At 40.5% G+C, this 19,671-nt stretch overlaps 2 protein-coding genes across 2 annotated transcripts; both read left to right on the top strand.

Annotated features, from left to right (window-relative positions):
- Positions 1–270: 270 nt before the first annotated feature.
- mfsd2aa (major facilitator superfamily domain containing 2aa) lies at positions 271–13,032 on the top strand. The gene is made up of 14 exons (XM_047392972.1): positions 271–675; positions 2,014–2,166; positions 2,562–2,686; positions 4,960–5,083; positions 5,169–5,247; positions 5,335–5,483; positions 6,712–6,802; positions 7,211–7,332; positions 7,469–7,552; positions 9,921–10,004; positions 10,089–10,201; positions 10,283–10,426; positions 11,328–11,504; positions 11,635–13,032. The coding sequence occupies exons 1-14, from the start codon at positions 595–597 to the stop codon at positions 11,675–11,677; spliced, it is 1,569 nt and encodes a 522-aa protein (XP_047248928.1). The 5' UTR covers positions 271–594; the 3' UTR covers positions 11,678–13,032.
- Positions 13,033–14,439: 1,407 nt separating this feature from the next.
- On the top strand, positions 14,440–19,671 carry si:ch211-67f13.7 (uncharacterized protein LOC565426 homolog). The gene is made up of 8 exons (XM_047345734.1): positions 14,440–14,959; positions 15,028–15,140; positions 15,216–15,322; positions 17,877–18,051; positions 18,127–18,241; positions 18,322–18,401; positions 18,480–18,568; positions 18,959–19,671. The coding sequence occupies exons 1-8, from the start codon at positions 14,501–14,503 to the stop codon at positions 19,603–19,605; spliced, it is 1,785 nt and encodes a 594-aa protein (XP_047201690.1). The 5' UTR covers positions 14,440–14,500; the 3' UTR covers positions 19,606–19,671.

Below are 19,671 nucleotides of genomic sequence, written 5' to 3'. Positions count from 1 at the left end.
GAAGTTTGTTAATATGTATATTAATGAACACACCCAGCACTTTATGCACTTATTCCATATAACTTCAGTGGCTTTATGTTTATTTGTTTTTTTTACTTGCAAGTTGTGGACAAAACATGCAAACATTATATAGACTTTCCTTCACATTTTTACTGTAAGACATGTGAAGCTCTCTCACAGTTACAAGAACATCTGGTTCAGAAACAATCTCTTAAGGCTGTGACTTGAATTTGGAGCTGAACAGAGTTGATGCTATAAAGGATTCTCTCTAACTGTAATTTCTCAAGCTTGGCAGCAATCAGGTCTTTAAAAACCAAGAAACATGCCTTTCATTTAGTTACACTGTTCTCAACCAAATTCCTCAAGTCGAAATGGAAGTATGGTGGACAGATTATGCGGTAAAACGTGTTGCCATACAATGAACATTCGATCGTGACGTGGCGTAGTAGAATGAATGAGCTGGCCAGCTAGAGCACGAGAGTTGAGTCAGACAGGAATAGAAAATGTTGCTGCTGTGAGGATGCGTTTCCTTTAAGCCCAATACTAAATATTCTCATCAGACTGGACCAAAGTTAATCATTTTATCGGACTGAGATGGCCCGAGGAGAAGGCTCAGAGCAGTACACCGCAACTTTACTGACGGCGACAGTCAAGCCTATGAAGACAGAAATCAAGGTGGGTTTTTCCGTCTAATTATGTTTTTATGTCTGAAATAAAGGCGGCTGGTTTTTCATAACTTTCACCCAGATGCGGAAAAGGGCGCCTTCTTTTAAAGTAGCGTTTGTAACGGCGTGGTCGTTAATTTCCTGTCGGCATCACGCAGCCCCACGTCTCGTGTCCTTCTCTGCCCTCGGGATCTGAATTTCACCCGGGTTTCCCCCCCCCCCCTCCACCTGTTCCCCCGGTGGGCTGATTTGAGCCATACGAGTTTTAAAGGAACAACACCTACTTCTGAAAATCTCCAAACAGTTCCGTAGTTATCGGTCCTGCAGCCACGACCTGTAAGCCATTTGATTTAAAGCGACCTCTAAAGTGCTAATAATAAATAGGAAGCGCCCTGCGTGTCCTGAGGGACTCAAGCAGATGTTATCTGCAGAACATGAATCCAGAATATTCAACATATTCAAAAAAGACTATGAGTGGTGTAATGGTGTGATTTTGAGCTGGTGACATCACAGGAGGCACAAAACTCATTGCAATTTTCTTTTTTACGTCAAGCGTTTAGCTGCAGCCTTAGGGAATATAAGTCAGCACCTCTGAAGGAGGAATTTGATTACAAATATGCAAATAAAGAGGACAGGGAGGCACAAGAAAACTACCAGGGAACTCATTTGCCTTTTGTGAGGTCAGCAAAGGCTTCTGCGTTGTGAATCTCATATTTGGAAGGGCTTTTAAGTTAAAACTGGTTCCTGAAATCTCTGTCAAGGGGACTTAAATGGCCTATTTTAGCATTATGTGACACACACCAGACAATGAGGGTCGAGAGTTTAGCGGGTGTTAATTTTAATTTATGTTTATTGCCTTGTAAGGCTGTCAATCCCATCCGGGTTTAAACAGAGCTCTCTCAGGCTGCCCATAGTTTTATTTATAACTTGACATGGTTTTTATGGGATTTATCAGAAGAGATGATATTAATTTTAGTCTGATCGTTTTAGAGCAGCTGTGGATTTCCCCTCTTTAACATATTTGGAGTCCGGAAGGTGATTGGAGTATGCAGCATGCAGGCTGCTTTGCAGAAAATCGTCACACCGCCTGCAACATCCTATCTCAGGAGCCAATGGCTAAGCTCGGCTGGTGCAGCGATGCAGCCTGAGCGCATATGAACTGAAGTAACCTGATTCAGGCAGGTTTTCAGATCTGGATCAGTTAGAGAGAGTGACGACTGAGGGTGTGTGAAACAGACACAGAGGACTATAAAGATCCCCCAGGGAGTTTTTATAGTCAGAGGCACAAACTAATCCAAAGTCTATTTGGCTCTGTTATTAATCTCTCTCCCTGACGTTTCTCTTCCAGCCAAATGAACAGAGGAGTTTTACGGAGAAACAGAGGAAAAATGGACTGTCTGTGTGGAGTAAACTGTGTTATGCCTTCGGAGGAGCTCCCTACCAGATAACAGGCAGCACCCTGGGCTTCTTCCTACAGATCTACCTGCTCGATGTGGCTCAGGTGATTAAAATATGCCTCCTTCTTTTTAGAAAAAAAAAGGGGGGTGGAGTTGTACAAAATCACAATAGAAAACAATTGCAAGATAATAATAAAATATTGTTTCCATATTTGCAGACAGCATGGTTTACAAGAAGTAATCTCAGCCAAATTCATTTTCTTTTCAGTAGCAACATGCTAATTAGCTGGAGGCCAAAGTTTGTGTTGGCTCAGTTTAACTGCCTCCCTCCTGCTGGATTCAGTCAGGCGCATGAACTCGGCCTCCTGCTGTCAGCTTTGTTGCTGAATTAATATTTTCCACTGTTCACAGTTGGAACTGAAGTAAAGGCCATGCAGCTCAAAGGATAACCTCATTACGACGTCACTAAATGTCTGCTTTTGCTCATTCTTCCTTGCAGCTGGATCCTTTCTATGCCTCCATCATTCTGTTTGTGGGTCGGGCCTGGGACGCCATCACAGACCCGACCGTGGGGTTCCTGGTGAGCCGGAGTAGATGGACTAGCATCGGCCGCATGATGCCCTGGTAGGTATCTGTCTGGCATATGTTAAACAAAATATGATATAGCGTGATAACAACTACAACAAGGGCTCTTATGGAGTCTTGAAAAGTCTGGAACTTGATTTAAAGGTTTTGGAGTCCCATAACTAAAACATCATTGTTAAATAAGGATAGGGAACTCCAGAAACTGGAGTCTGGAAAACTTTGGAATTTGGACATGAATGAATGTTAAGGAACCCTGTAGTGAGAAGATGAGGTGAGCTGCAAGGGTTTTGGAGACGATGGAGAAACTTGAAGCTGACAGAAAAGCCCCTGTCATCAGTAGCCATGGCAGCAAGATTGTACAGGCTGAAAGAAAGGAGAAAATAGTCTGACTATATGAATAAGGAGGAAAAAGAAAATTAAACTGTGTATGTTCTTTTTCACTAAAAATAGTTGCAAATCCCCATAAAAATAAAAATCTTCAGATAGCTGCTCTGTGAACATCCACCCCCCTCACAGGTCTTAATACCTTATTTCTAATCAGACTGTCTGTAAATCTTTTAAAGAAGTCTTGAGTAGTTTTTCAGGTTTTTCTCTGGACTTTAGCTGCGTTCTGACTCCTTTCAGTCCATACACTCTTATCTGCTTAAACAAACACCACAAAGAAATGAGGGATGACTAAAAACTTACTCATAGCTGGATATCACAGTACATTTCTGCTGCACGTGTGTTAGACTTGTGGGGACCGGATCCAGAACCGCGTCCTGCTAAAAGTATGCAGGTCTGCTTTATTACAACCTGCATATTAGCCTTAGTAGAAGAAACGGAAGTAACAGAAGTGCAAGCTGTAAAATTTCCACGCTTATCTTTATAACATCAAATGACCCAGCAGCCAAATTTACGCAGCTGAGCTTAATACGGAAGGAGGTTCATAAAAATAAATGACCTTCACATTTTGTTTCTAGAGTAAGTCACGTGACGCTCCCTTACAAGGGTTCGGAAATAATCTCCTGAGGCTGTGATCTGAACTTGCAGATGAACAGAGCTGATGCTATAAAGGATCTTTCTAGTTGTGATTTATCAGGCTTGGCAGCTTTCAGTTCTTTTAAAAAGCAAGAAATAAAAATAAGCTGCTGGCTGGGTAAGAGCCTCCTGTTGTGGGCTGCTGAGGAGGAGGGGAAGTTCCCGGCCTCTGCTACGAACCCTCAACACACCATCTGATCCAACCAATTAGAGAAGGGGAAACAATGAGCGCCAGGTGTAGGTTTGAATCCTGATCATGGAGGGAAGCTTACAGAAGCACAAACAATTGAAAAAAAAATAGAAGCTTATTGCGAAAAAAAAAACAACAAAAGTGCGAAAAATACACGAAATATTCAGGAGACTGATTCATCCTGTTTAGATTTATAACAGATAATCAGAGTTTTAGACGTTTTTGTGCAGTTTAATGTTATATCCTGTCAGTAACCTCTTGATGGGGTGTCAGTAGGTCTTGTTTTTCACCGAAACTGAAGAGCAGATCAAGAGATGCTTGACTTATATTTCACGAAAGGGTTGCAGTTTCATATGACAGTACAAGTCTGCAGGCTTTACATCCAATAAAGAAACATCCTGGTGCATTTAGGAAGACAGTACAGATTTTATTTCATGTGCTTGTAGGCAAATGCAGCCAGAGCTATGATGAAATAGTTCAGATTAAAGCGTATTCATGTGTTAGAATGGCCCAGTCAAAGTCCAGAGCTAACTAAGAGTGGGAACACTTGAAAACTGACATTTACGGACGCTCCCCTTTTAATCTGGGCTATTTCGCAAAGAAAACCTTTACGGGTTATACTTTCCCAAGGCGTTGTAGTCTTGGCTCAGCAGTTTTAAAACAAGCGGCTGAGGTAACAACTGGCTGACCGACTGAGGTGGGATCTGGGGTCAGCTGGAGGGCTCACAGCGCTGAGGGAAGCAGTGTTATAACTTGAAGTGGGATGGATCATCACCTCATGCTGCCCTTTCTCCACGCTCCAGCTCTAACGATGCAGGATTAAGAGGATTAATCACGAAGCAGAGAGGAGAAAAGCAGTGACTGTAAGGCAGACTCGAATATGAAACTAAGCGGATTTGTTACAGTAACATAAGAGATAATTAATTAAGCACATTCATTTACGAATGGATACCGTATTTTACTCCTGAGTTTTCTTGGTTTATTGATGCTTTAAAAGCACAAGCTGTGATATTGTTTGGACGGTACTGCAAGTAATTACAAGTTAAAACCTTTTTAATTGATGTTTTCTCAACACCAACCCTTCCCACTCATTTCTATGCAGGATCCTTTTCTCAACTCCATTTGCAGTACTGACTTACTTCCTGATCTGGTATGTGCCTTCATTTGAGGAAGGAAAAGTCATCTGGTACCTGGTGTTTTACTGCCTCTTCCAGTCAATGCAGACGGTTAGTTCGAACCTCACCAATGACTTCCCTTTTCCCGTCTCCATGACACCGATGACTGTATCTAACCCTTTGTTTCTGGTCGCAGTGCTTCCATGTGCCGTATTCAGCGCTCACCATGTTTATCAGCAGCGACCAGAAGGAGCGGGACTCCGCCACCGCCTATCGTACGTTGAACAATCTGCATGATTATTATATAGCGCTTGTGTTTTGCCTAAATGTGCTGAAACCCTGCAAACTTTGGGATCCGTCAGGTATGATGGTGGAGGTACTGGGCACATTGCTGGGCACGGCGATCCAGGGACAGATAGTAGGTGGGGTCTCCAGCTGTCCCACTGAGCCCAAAGACTCCAACAGCACAAACACCACGATGAACACTACCATAGTTTCACTGGAAGATACGGTAAGTGTCTCGAGTCTCTTGGACGAGATGAAAACGTGCTATTGAACTTATTTTACTGTTATTTTGATCAGAATTTAATGCCTTGCAAAGGCATTCTTACCCCTTGAACTTTTCACATTTTGTCTGACAACCCAAAAACAGTTTATTTTATTGGTAATTTGTGTGATTGACCAACAAAAAGTAACAGAATTGTGGAGTTAAAGGAAAACAAAAGGCTTGAATTGGTTCATTTTTCTTATTGTGCGTTTGTATTCAGCCGCCTTCACTCTGATATCCCTTTCCTTCACAAGTCACCTCATTATCAGTAAATAGAGTCCACCCTGTGTGTTATTTAGTCTCGATATATTCAGTCCAAGGAAGACATGGTCATCCACCCATACTAAGGAGAAGATGGAAGCAGTCCAGAGAATTGTGGTAATTCTGAAAGGGCTGCAGAGATCCACATCTCAGGCAGGAGGATCTGTTGGCAGGACAACTATTTTCCATCCACTCCAAAGATCTTGGCTTTTTCGAAGAGTGGTTTGCCTCAAGCTACGTAGGGTAGTGGCCTCCAACCCTGGGCCTCAGGGCCCACAGTCCTGCATGCTTTAGATGTGTCCCTGCTCCAGCACAACTGGTTTGAATGATTGCATTACCTCCTCAGCATCAACTTGATGGCCTTTTAATCACCAAATAATTTAAAACAGATGTTCTGGAGATGGAAAACACCTAAAATATCCTGGACAGTAGGCACTAAGGAAAATGACTCGGGTTCTCTAATGAGATGACATAAAAAAAATGTACTTTTCCCCTACATGTGAAACACTATGTGTAGGGAAAAAAAAAACCATGAGCTCACAACACACTATCAGCACTGTAACACATGGTGGTGGCAGCATGATGCCGTGGGAATCCTTTAGAGCTGAATCTGGTTGTGAATGTGAAGCGAAACGTGATGCTCAGAGATGTTGTCCATCTAATATGACTGAGCTATGGCTGTTTTACAAAGAATGAGTAAAGTTTCCGACTCCAGATCTGTAAAGCTGGTAGAGGTATACCACAAAAAGACATAAAAAAAGGGCTGTAGGTTTTATTTTAAACATTTTTTTTTCTCCCTCAGCAACAGTTAAATAAGGACTAAGGAATGGGCTGATTAAGTCATGACATCCATTTTATAAATTATATCCTAAACGGTGCATGAGTGATACACAAGCAAACTGAATGCTCTCTTTGTTTCCCTTTTCTTCAGAAACAAGCATACTTGCTCGCTTCAGGGGTCATCTGCATCATCTACATCTTTTGTGCCCTGGTCTTGTTTTTTGGTGTGAAGGAGCAAAAAGGTACAAAACCATTAGATCATTCTATGTTTTATCAGCTTGCTTGTTTTAAAGCTTTTTCAAGTAAATTTGACTTGAACCTCAATGATGAATTTCCAAGTTTAGTTTGCTGACACACAGTCTCTTGATTGGAGAGATCCATGTGTAACATTTAGTGCTGCAAGTGTAATACACAATGTAATTACTCTTGCAACCTCAGCAAACAGTAAACTTGTTTAAAACTGCAAGGTCAGGACTTCTGCTACAGTCAGGCTCACCTCTGGATTGAATTGAAAATGTTAAGTTGGAAACGAACCTGCGTGTCTTAAACTTCTTGTTTTCATGTTGTTCACAGATTCAAAGTTTTCATAAACATAGTCATAGGGACTTCTGTTTATTTTTCCCTGTTCTTCCATTCCTGTTGCTCTCTAGAAAGCGATCGGAAAACCTCAGCTCCGCCACTCACCTTCCGTCAAGGCCTGTGGGTGATTGCGAGTCATGGACCTTACGTTAAACTGGTCATCGGCTTCCTCTTCACATCTCTGGCCTTCATGGTATAAATACTCGTGCTTTCTTTATTTGAGCCTTTTGTAATATCTGTTCAGCTTAAACTCCTACAAAAGCAGCCTGGTGTTAGGTTTATGATCTACCTCTGTTACTCTGTTTTATAATGTAATTTGACTTTTACAGCTGCTGGAAGGAAACTTTGCCCTTTTCATCACCCACGCTCTGGGCCACAGGAACGACTTCCAGAATATCTTGCTGGTCATCATGGTGAGTGTTTCTAATTTTTCCACTCAAGGACCTGTCCTGTAACGTCCTTCATCAGGGTTAGGCATTTAGAGGACATCATTCCTGTCTGAAACCTTATTCTGGGACCATTCGGAGACATTTTTGCACAATTACACACCGTGGGGCCGGTCTCCCACATGTTTGCTGTGCGTTAGCAGGAGATAAAGGGAGAGATGGTGTACAGAGGAGCTTCTGTTACTAGGCAACCCTTCACAGTGCAACCATTGGCTGTGCGCTCCTCTCTATCTTCTACTCCTAGCTTTCTGCTGTGCCTACTATTCCTTGTGATTGGAGGGTGAAGCCCTCTTCATACGGTATATTTGGAAAAAAGGGAGGAAAGTGGAAGGTTTTCCTACAATTAGTTTGTTGACCTTAAATGTGTCTGAATCAGCTTTATTGGCCAGGATTGTGTGCAAAAACAAGGAATATGACTTTGGTTTCAAGTGCTCACAGCATACAGACATTAAGTATAGATATATAAACTTCAGAGGAAATAAAATGAAGGATAAAAGGAATAGTATGTACAGACATTTTTATTCTGCATACAGAAAAGGAAAGGCAGGATGTGGGTAGTCCAAATGTGCTTATTTAGTTTCTCGGCAGAGTAGCTGTCTACTCAGGCTGTAAGGTGTTCATTGTTTTCATCAGAGAGACAGTCTGGGGGAAGAAACTGTCTCTGTGGCGGCTGGTTTTTGCAAATAGCACTCTGTAGTCGGTAATCGCTCTTATTTTATCCACTTTGTGCAATGTGTCAGTACCACTGGCAGCAAAACCGTCCCACAGCAAGATGCTACCACCACCATGCTTGACAGTTGGTTTGTTCTTAAAAGCCTCTTGTTGTTTTTAAAAGCCTCACTTTGACTACTCTTGACATAATTGGTTACATTGTGGACAGAAAAAATCATTCAAACTTAAAGAAATTGATTTCGGATCAGTGGTATCTTCTAAGTTCACGATGATGCGAAACTCACTTAGCTGTTGGCAATGTCACTTTTATTCTTGCATTTTCTGTGTTAATGAGCCTTAGTGGTTCCTGAACATTCAGTTTGGTGGAAATGGGACATAAAAAATGCTTTTAAAACATATAAATCAGGATAACGTTAAGCTTTAGGAAAACCTTGGCTTCACGTGTTTAATAACTTTCGCTAGTTGGACTTTTTATTGTCCTGGATGCACACACTTTATGTTCTGGTGATAGCGGCGCTAATGTTTATGGGTAGCGGTGGGTAGATTGCAATGCAGTTTTTATCTTCTTTGTAACATTTTCCAAACGCCTTCAAATGTCTAAAACTTGAGGACAGGATCTCGATGTTCTGATGATCTCTTGTTCATATCACATTGAGAGATACAACGTAGTTATTCTTGACCAGATCTGAAGGTTGTCTCCCACATAGTTATGTAACGTCAGCATTTAGTCGGCGACAGGTGGCCATCTTAAGAGAAATTTGCACATGAAGTGATACAGATAGTATCACTTCATGTGCAAGTCACAGCTTATTCCAGTGATGTTTTTCAGAGGAGCAGATGCTTAAAAAGTGGGTTTTCACAAGTTGACTCCAAAAACAACCCATCCGATTTCCCTTCTATACTGTCCTGTGCAAAAATCTGGATTCATCCCTCATTTCTTCATCTTTTGCAGCCAAATCTTTTCAGTTTTCCAAGGCTTTCTAATGTCGACCACTTTTCCCTCTTATTCCAGTCCGCTAACCACAAGATTTTTAACAGTACTGTATATTTTTACCTCTCTGTAGTTGTTTGACTACTCCAGTCCACTGCTACAGCAACATTTGTCTTTTTCTTTGCACAGATCAAGAGCAAACTTAATGTTCCTGAAGACAGTAAAAAGAAACAAAAACAACTTAAATGAGAAATGTCCTGATCCGAACCCGAATGTTCATCAAGGCTGTTTTTGCTTGATCGAAATCAAACAGTTAAGAACCCACTTGGGAATTTTGCCATTTGGATTTCAAGGCGGTAGTGAGGAACCACGTTAAAATTCAAAACTATTTTAATTTGTCAGTAAATTTACACTCGACTCCACCCAGGTTTTTATTTCTACCTTCGTAACAAGAAACGAATAAATTCAGGAGCAACGTCAAACACAGGTGTTGGGAATGTGATGCATATGTCTGTGGTGCGAAAAACGATGCAAATTCCAAATTAAGGCCGACTCTTAATTCTATATAAATCCGATTTATAGAAAAGCTTTATAAATTTGTGATTTTCCATCTCAGTGATTGGATCCTTACAAATGTAGGTTTGCAGTTCTTGATTAAAAGCGCTTGCTTTCTTGATTGCACATTGATTCTTAACAGAAAGGAACATCAAATATTCATCATATTTCTTCCAGCTATCAGGAACTTTAACCATCCCGTGGTGGCAGTGGTTCCTGACTCGGTTTGGGAAGAAGACGGCGACATACTGCGGCATCTTGGTCTGTATGTTACTAATCTGGACTGTGGTGCAAAATCAAATCCTCTCCTGAAGACAATATTCTGACTTATTTCTGTTCCTACAGTGGGCAGTACCCTTCATGATCCTAATCGTCTCCATCCAGAGCCACCTGATCATTTCCTACTTGGTCTCAGTGGCAGCAGGCGTGAGTGTGGCAGCAGCGTTCCTCCTACCTTGGTGAGGAGTGACTTTTATCCACATCAAATTTTCCTGGTTTTGTTTGTTTTATCTTGAGCTAAATGTTGTTTGTCCTTTCAGGTCAATGCTGCCAGATGCTGTAGATGACTTCAAAGTTCAAAATCCAGACATCCACGGTCATGAGGCTCTCTTCTATTCTTTTTACGTGTTCTTCATCAAGTTTGCGTCTGGATTGTCTCTGGGCATTTCCACTCTCAGTTTAAAGTAAGTCTACTTATTATTATTTATCAACATCCGTCAGACTGGGTGGAGACTAGAGAGTCTGTGATTAGCAATTTTTTAACCTTGCAACATTTAACATAAACTTAACCCTGAGCTGTTCTAGCACATAAATATGATATGAACTTGTTATAAACTATTGGTTGTAGGTCTGGATGTACATTAAAGTTTGTCGTCCTGTTGGAAGGTGAAGCTCCAGCTCATTCTCAAGTCTTTTGCACCCTCAGTCAGGTTTTCTCCCAGGATTGCCCTCTATTTGACTCTATTCATCTTCCTATCAACTCTGACCAGCTTCCCTGTCCCTGTTGAACATGCACACATCATGATGCTGCCACCACCATGTTTCACAGTGGTGTTGATGTGTTCAGTGTTTCATGCACTGTTAGTTTCATCCCACCAAATAGCTGTTTTATATCCTAACCCTGCTTTAAACATCCTTACATCTTTCTCCCTGACCTGTCTGCTGTGTTCTTTGGACAGGATGCTTTTTGTTCACTAATGTTCCCTAACGAACCTCTGAGGCCTTCACAGATCAGCTGCTGAGATGAAATTACACACTAATGGACTCTCTTTAGGGTGTTGTTTACACTGGATTTTATTTAGGGGTATCAGATTAAAGGGAGGTGAATCCATGTCCTTTTTGAAAACCATGAATCAGTTTTCTTCCCCTTCCCAGTGATGCACTACTTTGTGTGGGCCTGACATATAAACCCTCAAAATACGCAAAGGTTTTCGGTTGTAACAAAAGCTAAAATGTGAAGAAATGCAAAGGGTATGAATACTTTTGCGAGGCACCGTGATCTCCAACCCTGCTTCAGTCTTCATGTGCTTACATAATCCTTCATGTAGCTCAACTTTTCCACCTTCTTGCTGCATGTTTTGTCAGGTTTGCTGGGTATGTGACTGGCGAGTGCTCCCAGCCTGAGGCTGTCAGTTCAACCCTGAAGGTCCTGGTCTCTCCTGTACCCATCATCCTCATTATTATTGGACTTTTGGTGATCAAGACCTACCCAATCGATGAGGAAAGGAGGCAAGGCAACCGCAAACTACTGCAGGATCTGTTGTAAGTGAGGAGTAATGTCAATCGATTTAGCAGCACAATCTTTATGCATATTGTTACATCTTTTCATGTCCTTTTAACTTGTCTGCACATATGCGCATGTCTGACTCGCTGTTTTTTGGCCTCCTGACAGGGACTCGGAATCAGAAACGTCAGAACTGGGAAGCAGCGTGTAGCAGCTGTTTTGGACACTTGTCAGGATTAATAGAAGAAGACCAACACTGCTGTCTTTGCACCAGCATTAACCTTCTTCATGCTGTAAATCACAGAAGTTCATGGTGCCCCCTAGTGGCCAAATTATTTTGTTTGTTGCCTTTTCCACCAGATGCGTGTGAGTTCAGCTATAACAAAACACTGGTATGATTTAAAAAACCTAATCAGCTTGATGTTTCATTACCATGGAGCCAACCAGGCAGCCAAGCCTTTTATTTATCTTTATTTACTGTTAAACAGGACACATAAATCTGTCCATATGTCAAACTAAGGTTTTTCCAAAGATTTATTGTTTACAGAGATGTTCCACAAGCTGATTCTGTTTGAAGCCAAAATCCTCCAGCTTTCCCAGTCTGTCCATTTCCTCCTTCGTCTGCTTTACCTCACCAATTCTTAGTTACAGATTTGATTTTGTGTTGTTGTATCTTATGACATGTTTATTTATTGGTTTGTAAGATGTGACTGACTCATGCAGACAGGAGGGTCATGTTACCTTTGTGGTTTATCCGATCTTGTTCGGGGTTTGTAAGCACTCTTTTATAAGAAGTTTGAATTTTTGTCTCTTTTTTTGGGTTTCTGAAGAACATACGTGTTTTATATACTTGAACTGAAGGTGAAAAGAAAGTTTTTTGTACCAAATGAAGTAAAATCTGTACTTTAGGCAGTTGCTGTGAGATTTTAGTTTGAAATGAGATTTTTTATTTATCTGGTCAGAGCTTTCTGATGATGCAAAGCCTTTCAATACAAGTCAATTTCGATTGACTCTTGGTGTGATTTGTCAACAAAGTCACCGTCTGTATAAGTGGTCTTGTTCTTGCACACTAAGAAGAGAAAAGGCTTTATTTAAATATGTATTTAAACAAGTTGTCTGGGGGATTATTATTTACTCATGAAAGCACATTTTTGTTATTAAGAACAGAGTGGATACTGATTATTGTGTAAGCAGGTGATCCTAAATTCCAGCTGAAAACTCAGAAATTACCTAAAGGTATAAAGCTATGAGTTAAACAAGCTGCTTTTACAGGAATGTGATTGGTCAAATAGGTCATCGGAAGGATTTAAAATTGTATTTCTCCTTTTAGGTTTTGGAAATGGCACTGAAATGTCCCAGTGATTTTCTCACTGTGCATGTACAAACTGAAGATTATATGATCTATCCTGTTGTACATATATATAAATTGTAAATATGACAACCAAGAGCAATAATTTGATTGTACAAAATAAAGTTTAAATGTAAAATTCTAAATCATTAAATAAAATTTGTTGAAACATAATAAAGAAAAACGTTTTGCTTCATGTGAAATGGCCCTAAAACACATCTACACTGCTGTGCCTTGTTTTCTTGCCTTTCGACCTTCATCATTTTACCACCACAAGCGTCTGTGTTTTATTTCTGCTATGTGGTAGACCAACACAAAGTGAAGAATAACTAGAAATTGGAAGGAACATTTTAAACTTTGTGTTTAGAAATAAAACGCTGAAAAGAATGACATGTAAATGTGATTCTCCCCGTACTCTTAACACCCCTGCATGAAATCAAAAACCAATTGTCCTGACATGTCACCTAATTAGTAAATACAGTCCACTTGTGTGTAATGTATCCTCAGTATTAATCCAGCTCTTCTGTGAAGGACTCAAAGATTTCTTGGAGAACAATAGTGAGCAAACAGCTTCATGAAAAACAAGGAACACAGCAGACAGGTTGGGGATGAAGATGTGGAGAAGTTTAAAGGGGGGTTTAGATAAATATATATATATATATATACAAAGCTATGAAGAGAGCACTGTGTAATCATCTTCTCCAAATGGAAAAACCTACCAAGACATGGTTGTCCACCTTAAATGACAGGCCGAACAAGCCTTAATCAGAGAAGCAGCTCTGGAGGAGCTGCAGAGATCCACAGCTCAGGTGGGAGAATCTGTTTGACATGACAGCTACTAGTCAGACCCTGTATCAGTCTGGCCTTTATGGAGTAATGGCTCAAACTGTAAGATTTTACCACAATCCATGTAGGTAAGACAGCCAACTTGTGGAAGTGCTCTGGTCGGAGGAGACCTAAACTCGATGTTTGGCCAACTTGCAAAACACACACGAGTGGAGGAAAACTGCACAATGCTCTAAACACGCTATCTCAAACTATAAATCTAGGAAGAAAATCCATGAATCTATGAACTTTGAAAAAAAAAAAACCTGCTAGAGGTTCCAAAAAATTTGGGACTGGGGTAAAAGTTCCCCTTTCAGCAGGACAACAGACAACTAGAGCTACAGTTCAAGGGCTTAAGAGCAAATTGATGGGTTGGAATTGCTTATTTCAGACCTAAATCAAATCCAACTGAGAATTTAACCGAGAAGACTTGAAAATCGCTGTTTACACCACCTCTATAAAATCTGAATGTGCAAAAATGTCAGTCTTATTATGTGCAAAGCTGGTAAAGACATACCTAAACAGTAAATGACCTCATAGTATATAGCCAGGGCGGCTTAATTTAATGCACAGCACACTTTTCAGATTTATAAATATATATATGTATACTTAAGGAGAGGAACAATGAATCTTCCTAAGGTGTAAATGTTGGAGAAAAAGTATAATAGTTTAACTTAAAAGCATGCTGATTGAAGCAAGGATAGTTAAGAAATTACGTTTTTTTTTTTAAAGGAATCAGCATCATTTTTCGTTTTTCAGCAACAGGAAGTTTAATCTGTCCCATAATTACCTGCAGCCGTGGCTGGAGCGTTTTAACGCGCGACTCGAAGGTGGAAGACGGAAACGAAGCGGTCTGTTGCGATGAAAACAAAGTGGCGTCTTTTTATTATTTCATTTATTTGTGTTTTATCACTTAGCTCTATCAGCTGTACAGCAGATCCATATAAATCTTTATTTACCAAACAGAGAAAAGTGTTTAAAGTCGTTAAACCTTTTAATGCTGAGGACAGAAGGTCCATCCAAAGGATCTCCAGAAGTACACCTCAACTCAGGTGGGGGAAGTCGGTTCATTCCTCCACGCTAGTGACTTCCTCTCTGATTCCAGTGCAGCCAGAGATCAGGGTCCAAGCGGCCCCGGATGTCTCTGTCACCTGCTCCACCTCGGACTTTGTGGTGCGGGTCAAACCAGCTTTCTATGGTCTGGGCGCAGATGCGCAGGAGCTGACGCTGGGCACCAACTGCAGAAGTAACGGGGTTCTCAGGCCGCAGGGGGACCTGCTTTTCACCTATCCTCTGACGGCGTGCGATGGAGTGCGGGAGGTAAGACTGTATTCATGTGTGGCATCTTTTATGTGTTAAAGAGCAATATCTAACCGCCTTACGCACAGCTACCGCACGGTTATCTGGTCTACAAATACGTGCTCCACTATGAGCCGTCTCCAAAAAGGTTCCCCAGCAGAGCGCACCAAGTCGACGTCAACGTTGAATGTCATTATCAAAGGTTAGACTCGCCTCCCTTCATTTTATAGCATGCAGTTTGTAAGTGCAAATGATTTCCATATTCCCTATCCTGCAGAGACCATTCTGTCTACCAGCTGGCGGTACAGCCCACATGGCAAACTGTTATTCTGCGCAAAAAACTGAAGGGACGTCCCAAGGAGTTCCAGATCAATTTAATGGATGGTAAAAGTTTTCACAACCGTTTTCCTATTAACCCTTTCATTCATTCACTGTGGGCAGCTCTTAACAGCCGAGTGCATCTCAGCAAATTAGAATACTGAAAAGTTGACATTCTTGAATTTTCTTATTTCCCTGTTGCCTTTACAGATTTTCCTCTCAATATTTTTCAACCATTAAATATTCTATTCGTGTGGTCAGACAAAACATTGCATGAACAGCCAGGTATTGTCCTTTGTGGCTCATCCTTATTGTGGATCTTGTCAGTGACTGATTTCTGGGCAAATGTTGATCAGTAGTCTTCACCATGATTAAGGCCATAACAAAACATTTCTGTATTTGACAGACAGATAGATGATGGATTTAACTACCCATTAGGCGTAATCATCAAAATAAACATAAATAAAAGCTTTAAATATATTATTCCATGTGTAATGATTCTGAATTTCACTTTTTAAATTGACTTACTGATATTGTAGTGGCGATTCCATTGTTTGTCAAATCTCAAACATCCATGACTGATGACTCAATGCCGCACTGTAGGCATAAACGTGATGAAACAATGTCAGCAATTAATGCAACAGGCTCCTCTCTAAATGGTATGAGAACCCCAACGTGGGACCTGTAAGATCAGGTCTCTGTAGAAGCTGGCTGTTCAATGATGCTCCTTTTTATAAGTTGTTCAACAGTCAGATACAACTTTCAATTTGCCTTTTATGGGATGAAGCACGCCTTGATGAGAAATGTACACCTTTCCATCACCTTTCTGGTATTCATCTGCAGGCACAATCTAAGCATATCCTTGTTCTAACATGGTTAGACATGCGGTGTATTCCTCCTTGTAGTGAGCATCCTTATCAAATCTCCTTCTGAGGCTCTGGAGGTGCTGCTCTGCAACACGTGGGTGATTTAGCAAGCTGGGACTTTCTCTTTAGATGATAAATCAATATGATAAAGTTTTGATGAGCTACTAACTATGTCCATGAAACATAGATGTTCCCTGGACATTTCAATCTGCTCCTCTAAAGCTCTTTCACTAGAGTCATGTTTGTACGGTTTGACATTTCTTTAAGATGCTCAACATAGATCCTATCTGTCTGTTACCACAGTGCAGTCGTTTTTATTTATGCTGTTGCCTCCAATGCGCAGGGGACAATTTATGACCCAGCCAACTTTGGTTTTCACAGCATAAGGTCCACCTACACTCTTTATCAACTCCAATGGCTCTAAAACATTTGAATCATCAGTTCGTCTCAGTAGTTTCACATCAGCATCGATGTTGTAAAGCTCAACAGGTTTAAGACAAGGCCACTTGATTGGTTGCTTCTTTTTGAGGTAATATTCACTGCAGAAACCTGCATGGTCTTTTAAGTCAAAACATCTGTCATCTCCATGAAGTCATTATTTCTAAATCAGACACTTCCAAGCCACACAGAACTTGATAATCTTATTTTGACTCGTTGTTCTCAACAGAATATTTGTCCTTTTACCATTTTTAGGTTTAGTTTCTGTACAGGATGTACCTAAACTTCCAGAAAATAGAAATGAATGTTTGCACACTTTTATTGCTATTTTGCCTCTTAACTTGATCTGCAACAATAGAAGGAAAAATCATCAGCATGATCGGCCCCAATATGCCCACATGTCTGAGTGGCTGCAGCTGAGATGCTAACATGAGATCCTGTCTGTTGGGTTTGTTCTGAGGATGCACCTGGTTCCTTTCACTCTATATGAAGGACCCTTGGGTACTTTTGGTGACCCACATTGTAACCCAAGCGAATCCCACAGTCTTTGATTATTACGAACTCTCAGACAACCAAAACATGCCCCCTTTCTTGGATCTGAAACTACTGGTTAACTTTTCGATGGTATTCTAATTTGTTGATGTACACCTGTATAGTAGCAATATTTTGGCAACAAAGTAGTTTGTGAAATAATTTTGAATGTCCAATAGTCAATTTAATAGATTTTTGTGGGTAAAGGAGAATCATTAAACCTCGTGTTACTTCAAACACCGCCACCTCCTGGAGAGCCAGTGCAAGTTCACCAAACTTTCACCCCAGGAATGTCTTTCTCGCCCTTCTATAGTTTAACTTCGTTTACAATATTTTTCAGTTAACCTCTAAGGACAATTATAACTGCTCAAATTCTGAAGTATTTCTATGTTGTAAAAAATAAGCAAATAATCACCAATTGATCAAAGTGTACATAATGCATTAATGGCTTTATTTTAAGGTTTCAACATTTTTGTGCCGATATTCTAAAAAATACTTGAACATCGGTAACTGTGTGGAAAGAATCCATATTTATTAGACTAAAATTGTGTAACCAAGATATATTAAAAAGTGCATTGTGTGTCCACTTTGCATTTGTATTATTTGTCAAATCAAAGACTGATTGCAGCAAAATGGTTTAAAATATACATTTATGAAAACAACCCTAAAAATGATTCGATATCATGTTGGCTTATAATTTATGCATTAAAGGGGTCAAGTTTTTTTTTTTTCTTCTATTAAACAGGAAATTCTGAATATTTCATTACTTTCTGAATGTCTCATAGATTCATGGAGAACACCAACCAAGTCTCAGGTGTATCTACTGGGACAAACTGTTAATATCCAAGTCTCTGCACCTCACCTACCTCCTGGATTAAAGTTATACATCAACAGCTGCTATGCAGCACCCTCTAGTGGCTCCAAATCCTCTCTCAAATACACCTTAGTAGACAACCTTGGGTATGTATTCAGGAAAATGGATAATTTAGGTGTTTGTCTATTTGAAGTAAATAATTTTTCCATTTGAATCCACAGGTGTATGCGGGACAGCAAGAATGAACCTGGAGCCTCACAGTTCATATCTCGGACAGACAAGACCCTGAGGTTCTCCTTGAGGACCTTCCAGTTTACAGCTGACCCTGACACTAAGGTGAAGATGGCAAATAATGGTGGTGCAGATTTATCTTTTTAAATATGCCAGTGATGAGTGTAATTTCGCTTCTTTTTTAGGTCAGCATCCATTGCAAGTTATCAGTCGCATCAGATGGTCCAGGACCCACTCAAAAATCCTGCACCTACAAAGACCACAGGTATGCTTAAAATGAGTGGGGGACTTCACATCTATTCATCCACTGTTTCCAGGTAAATTATAACATTTGCTTTCACAGATGGCGAGCACTTACTGGTCAGGATTCTGTATGCGAGTGCTGTGAATCAACATGTGTGATGGCTAAACAACGGAGAGCATTATTAGAAGGTCTGTCGGTCCTTAAGGGTCCATTTCTGTTCAGATTTATTGGACACTATAGCCACTATTTAATTAAACTCTTATTACTTGCATTCCCCCTGCATCACACTCTATAAATACTTTAAAATGTAATATCAGCATCAACCAAGATATGTAAAAGTCAAATTTGGCTTTTTACAGGATTGTAAATTTGAGCTCACTTCAAAAAAATCACAGCAAATCTCAGTCCGCTACATATGAGGTCTGGTGATCATTAAGTCAATCAGCTATTATTTAAAATCTAATAAATTACTAGTAAAAATGCAATACTATGTACACCTGTCATTAATTTGTTGCATGCTTTCCATCTTAAGTGAACTTAAAACAATACAATGACACTTGAGGTCTTTTGCTCCAAAGGTTTTGCCATCAGTAGGCCGTTACTGGTCTCGGATCCGCCATACCGGGCTGAGAATGGGCACCAACAAATAAGCCCATCTGCAGTCAGCAGAAGAGAAGATGAAGACGAACTATATGACCAAGACATGAATGATAATCAAAATCTTTGGGAGGATGAAGTCTTTAAAAATCATGAGGAAAACAATAACAGATGGCTTGAAGAAAGTGAAACCATCCATGGAGCAAGGATGGAACCAGAGGAGTTGACCCACAGTAGGAGAGTCGTGGAGGACAATTGGGGTGAATCTGAATTATCAGATTTAAATGAGTTTGAAGAGGGTGCCTCAGGATATGTGGAAGAAGAGTTTTCAGAGCATGCAGAAGCAGAGGAGACCTTAGAGGCAAGCGAGGATGAAATCACTGAAGAGCTAAGTCCTGTAAACGATAAAGATGATTTGCTTAATCCAAAGGCGGAGCTGGAAGAGGTGTTTACAGAGGTTGGGTTAGAGAGGGGACTGAAGCCCCCCGGCCCCAAGGAAGGAATAATTGATAAACAAGCATGTAGAGGGGAGGAGGACAGGAGGACGATGCCTCTAAAGATGCAAGGAAAGGATGAAGACAGTGTGGTAGATGAAAAGGAGGAAACATGGTATTTCACATGGATGTAGATGATGATCCATCTGCTTGATTGCTGTCATAAGACTGATGTGTGCATAATAAATGATCAAATCCAA

This window comes from Girardinichthys multiradiatus, chromosome 19 (genome assembly GCF_021462225.1).
Source record: "Girardinichthys multiradiatus isolate DD_20200921_A chromosome 19, DD_fGirMul_XY1, whole genome shotgun sequence".
Classification (NCBI taxonomy): domain Eukaryota; kingdom Metazoa; phylum Chordata; class Actinopteri; order Cyprinodontiformes; family Goodeidae; genus Girardinichthys; species Girardinichthys multiradiatus.
Note: the sequence above shows the minus strand (reverse complement) of the source record. Positions and strands in the feature narration are given on the sequence as shown.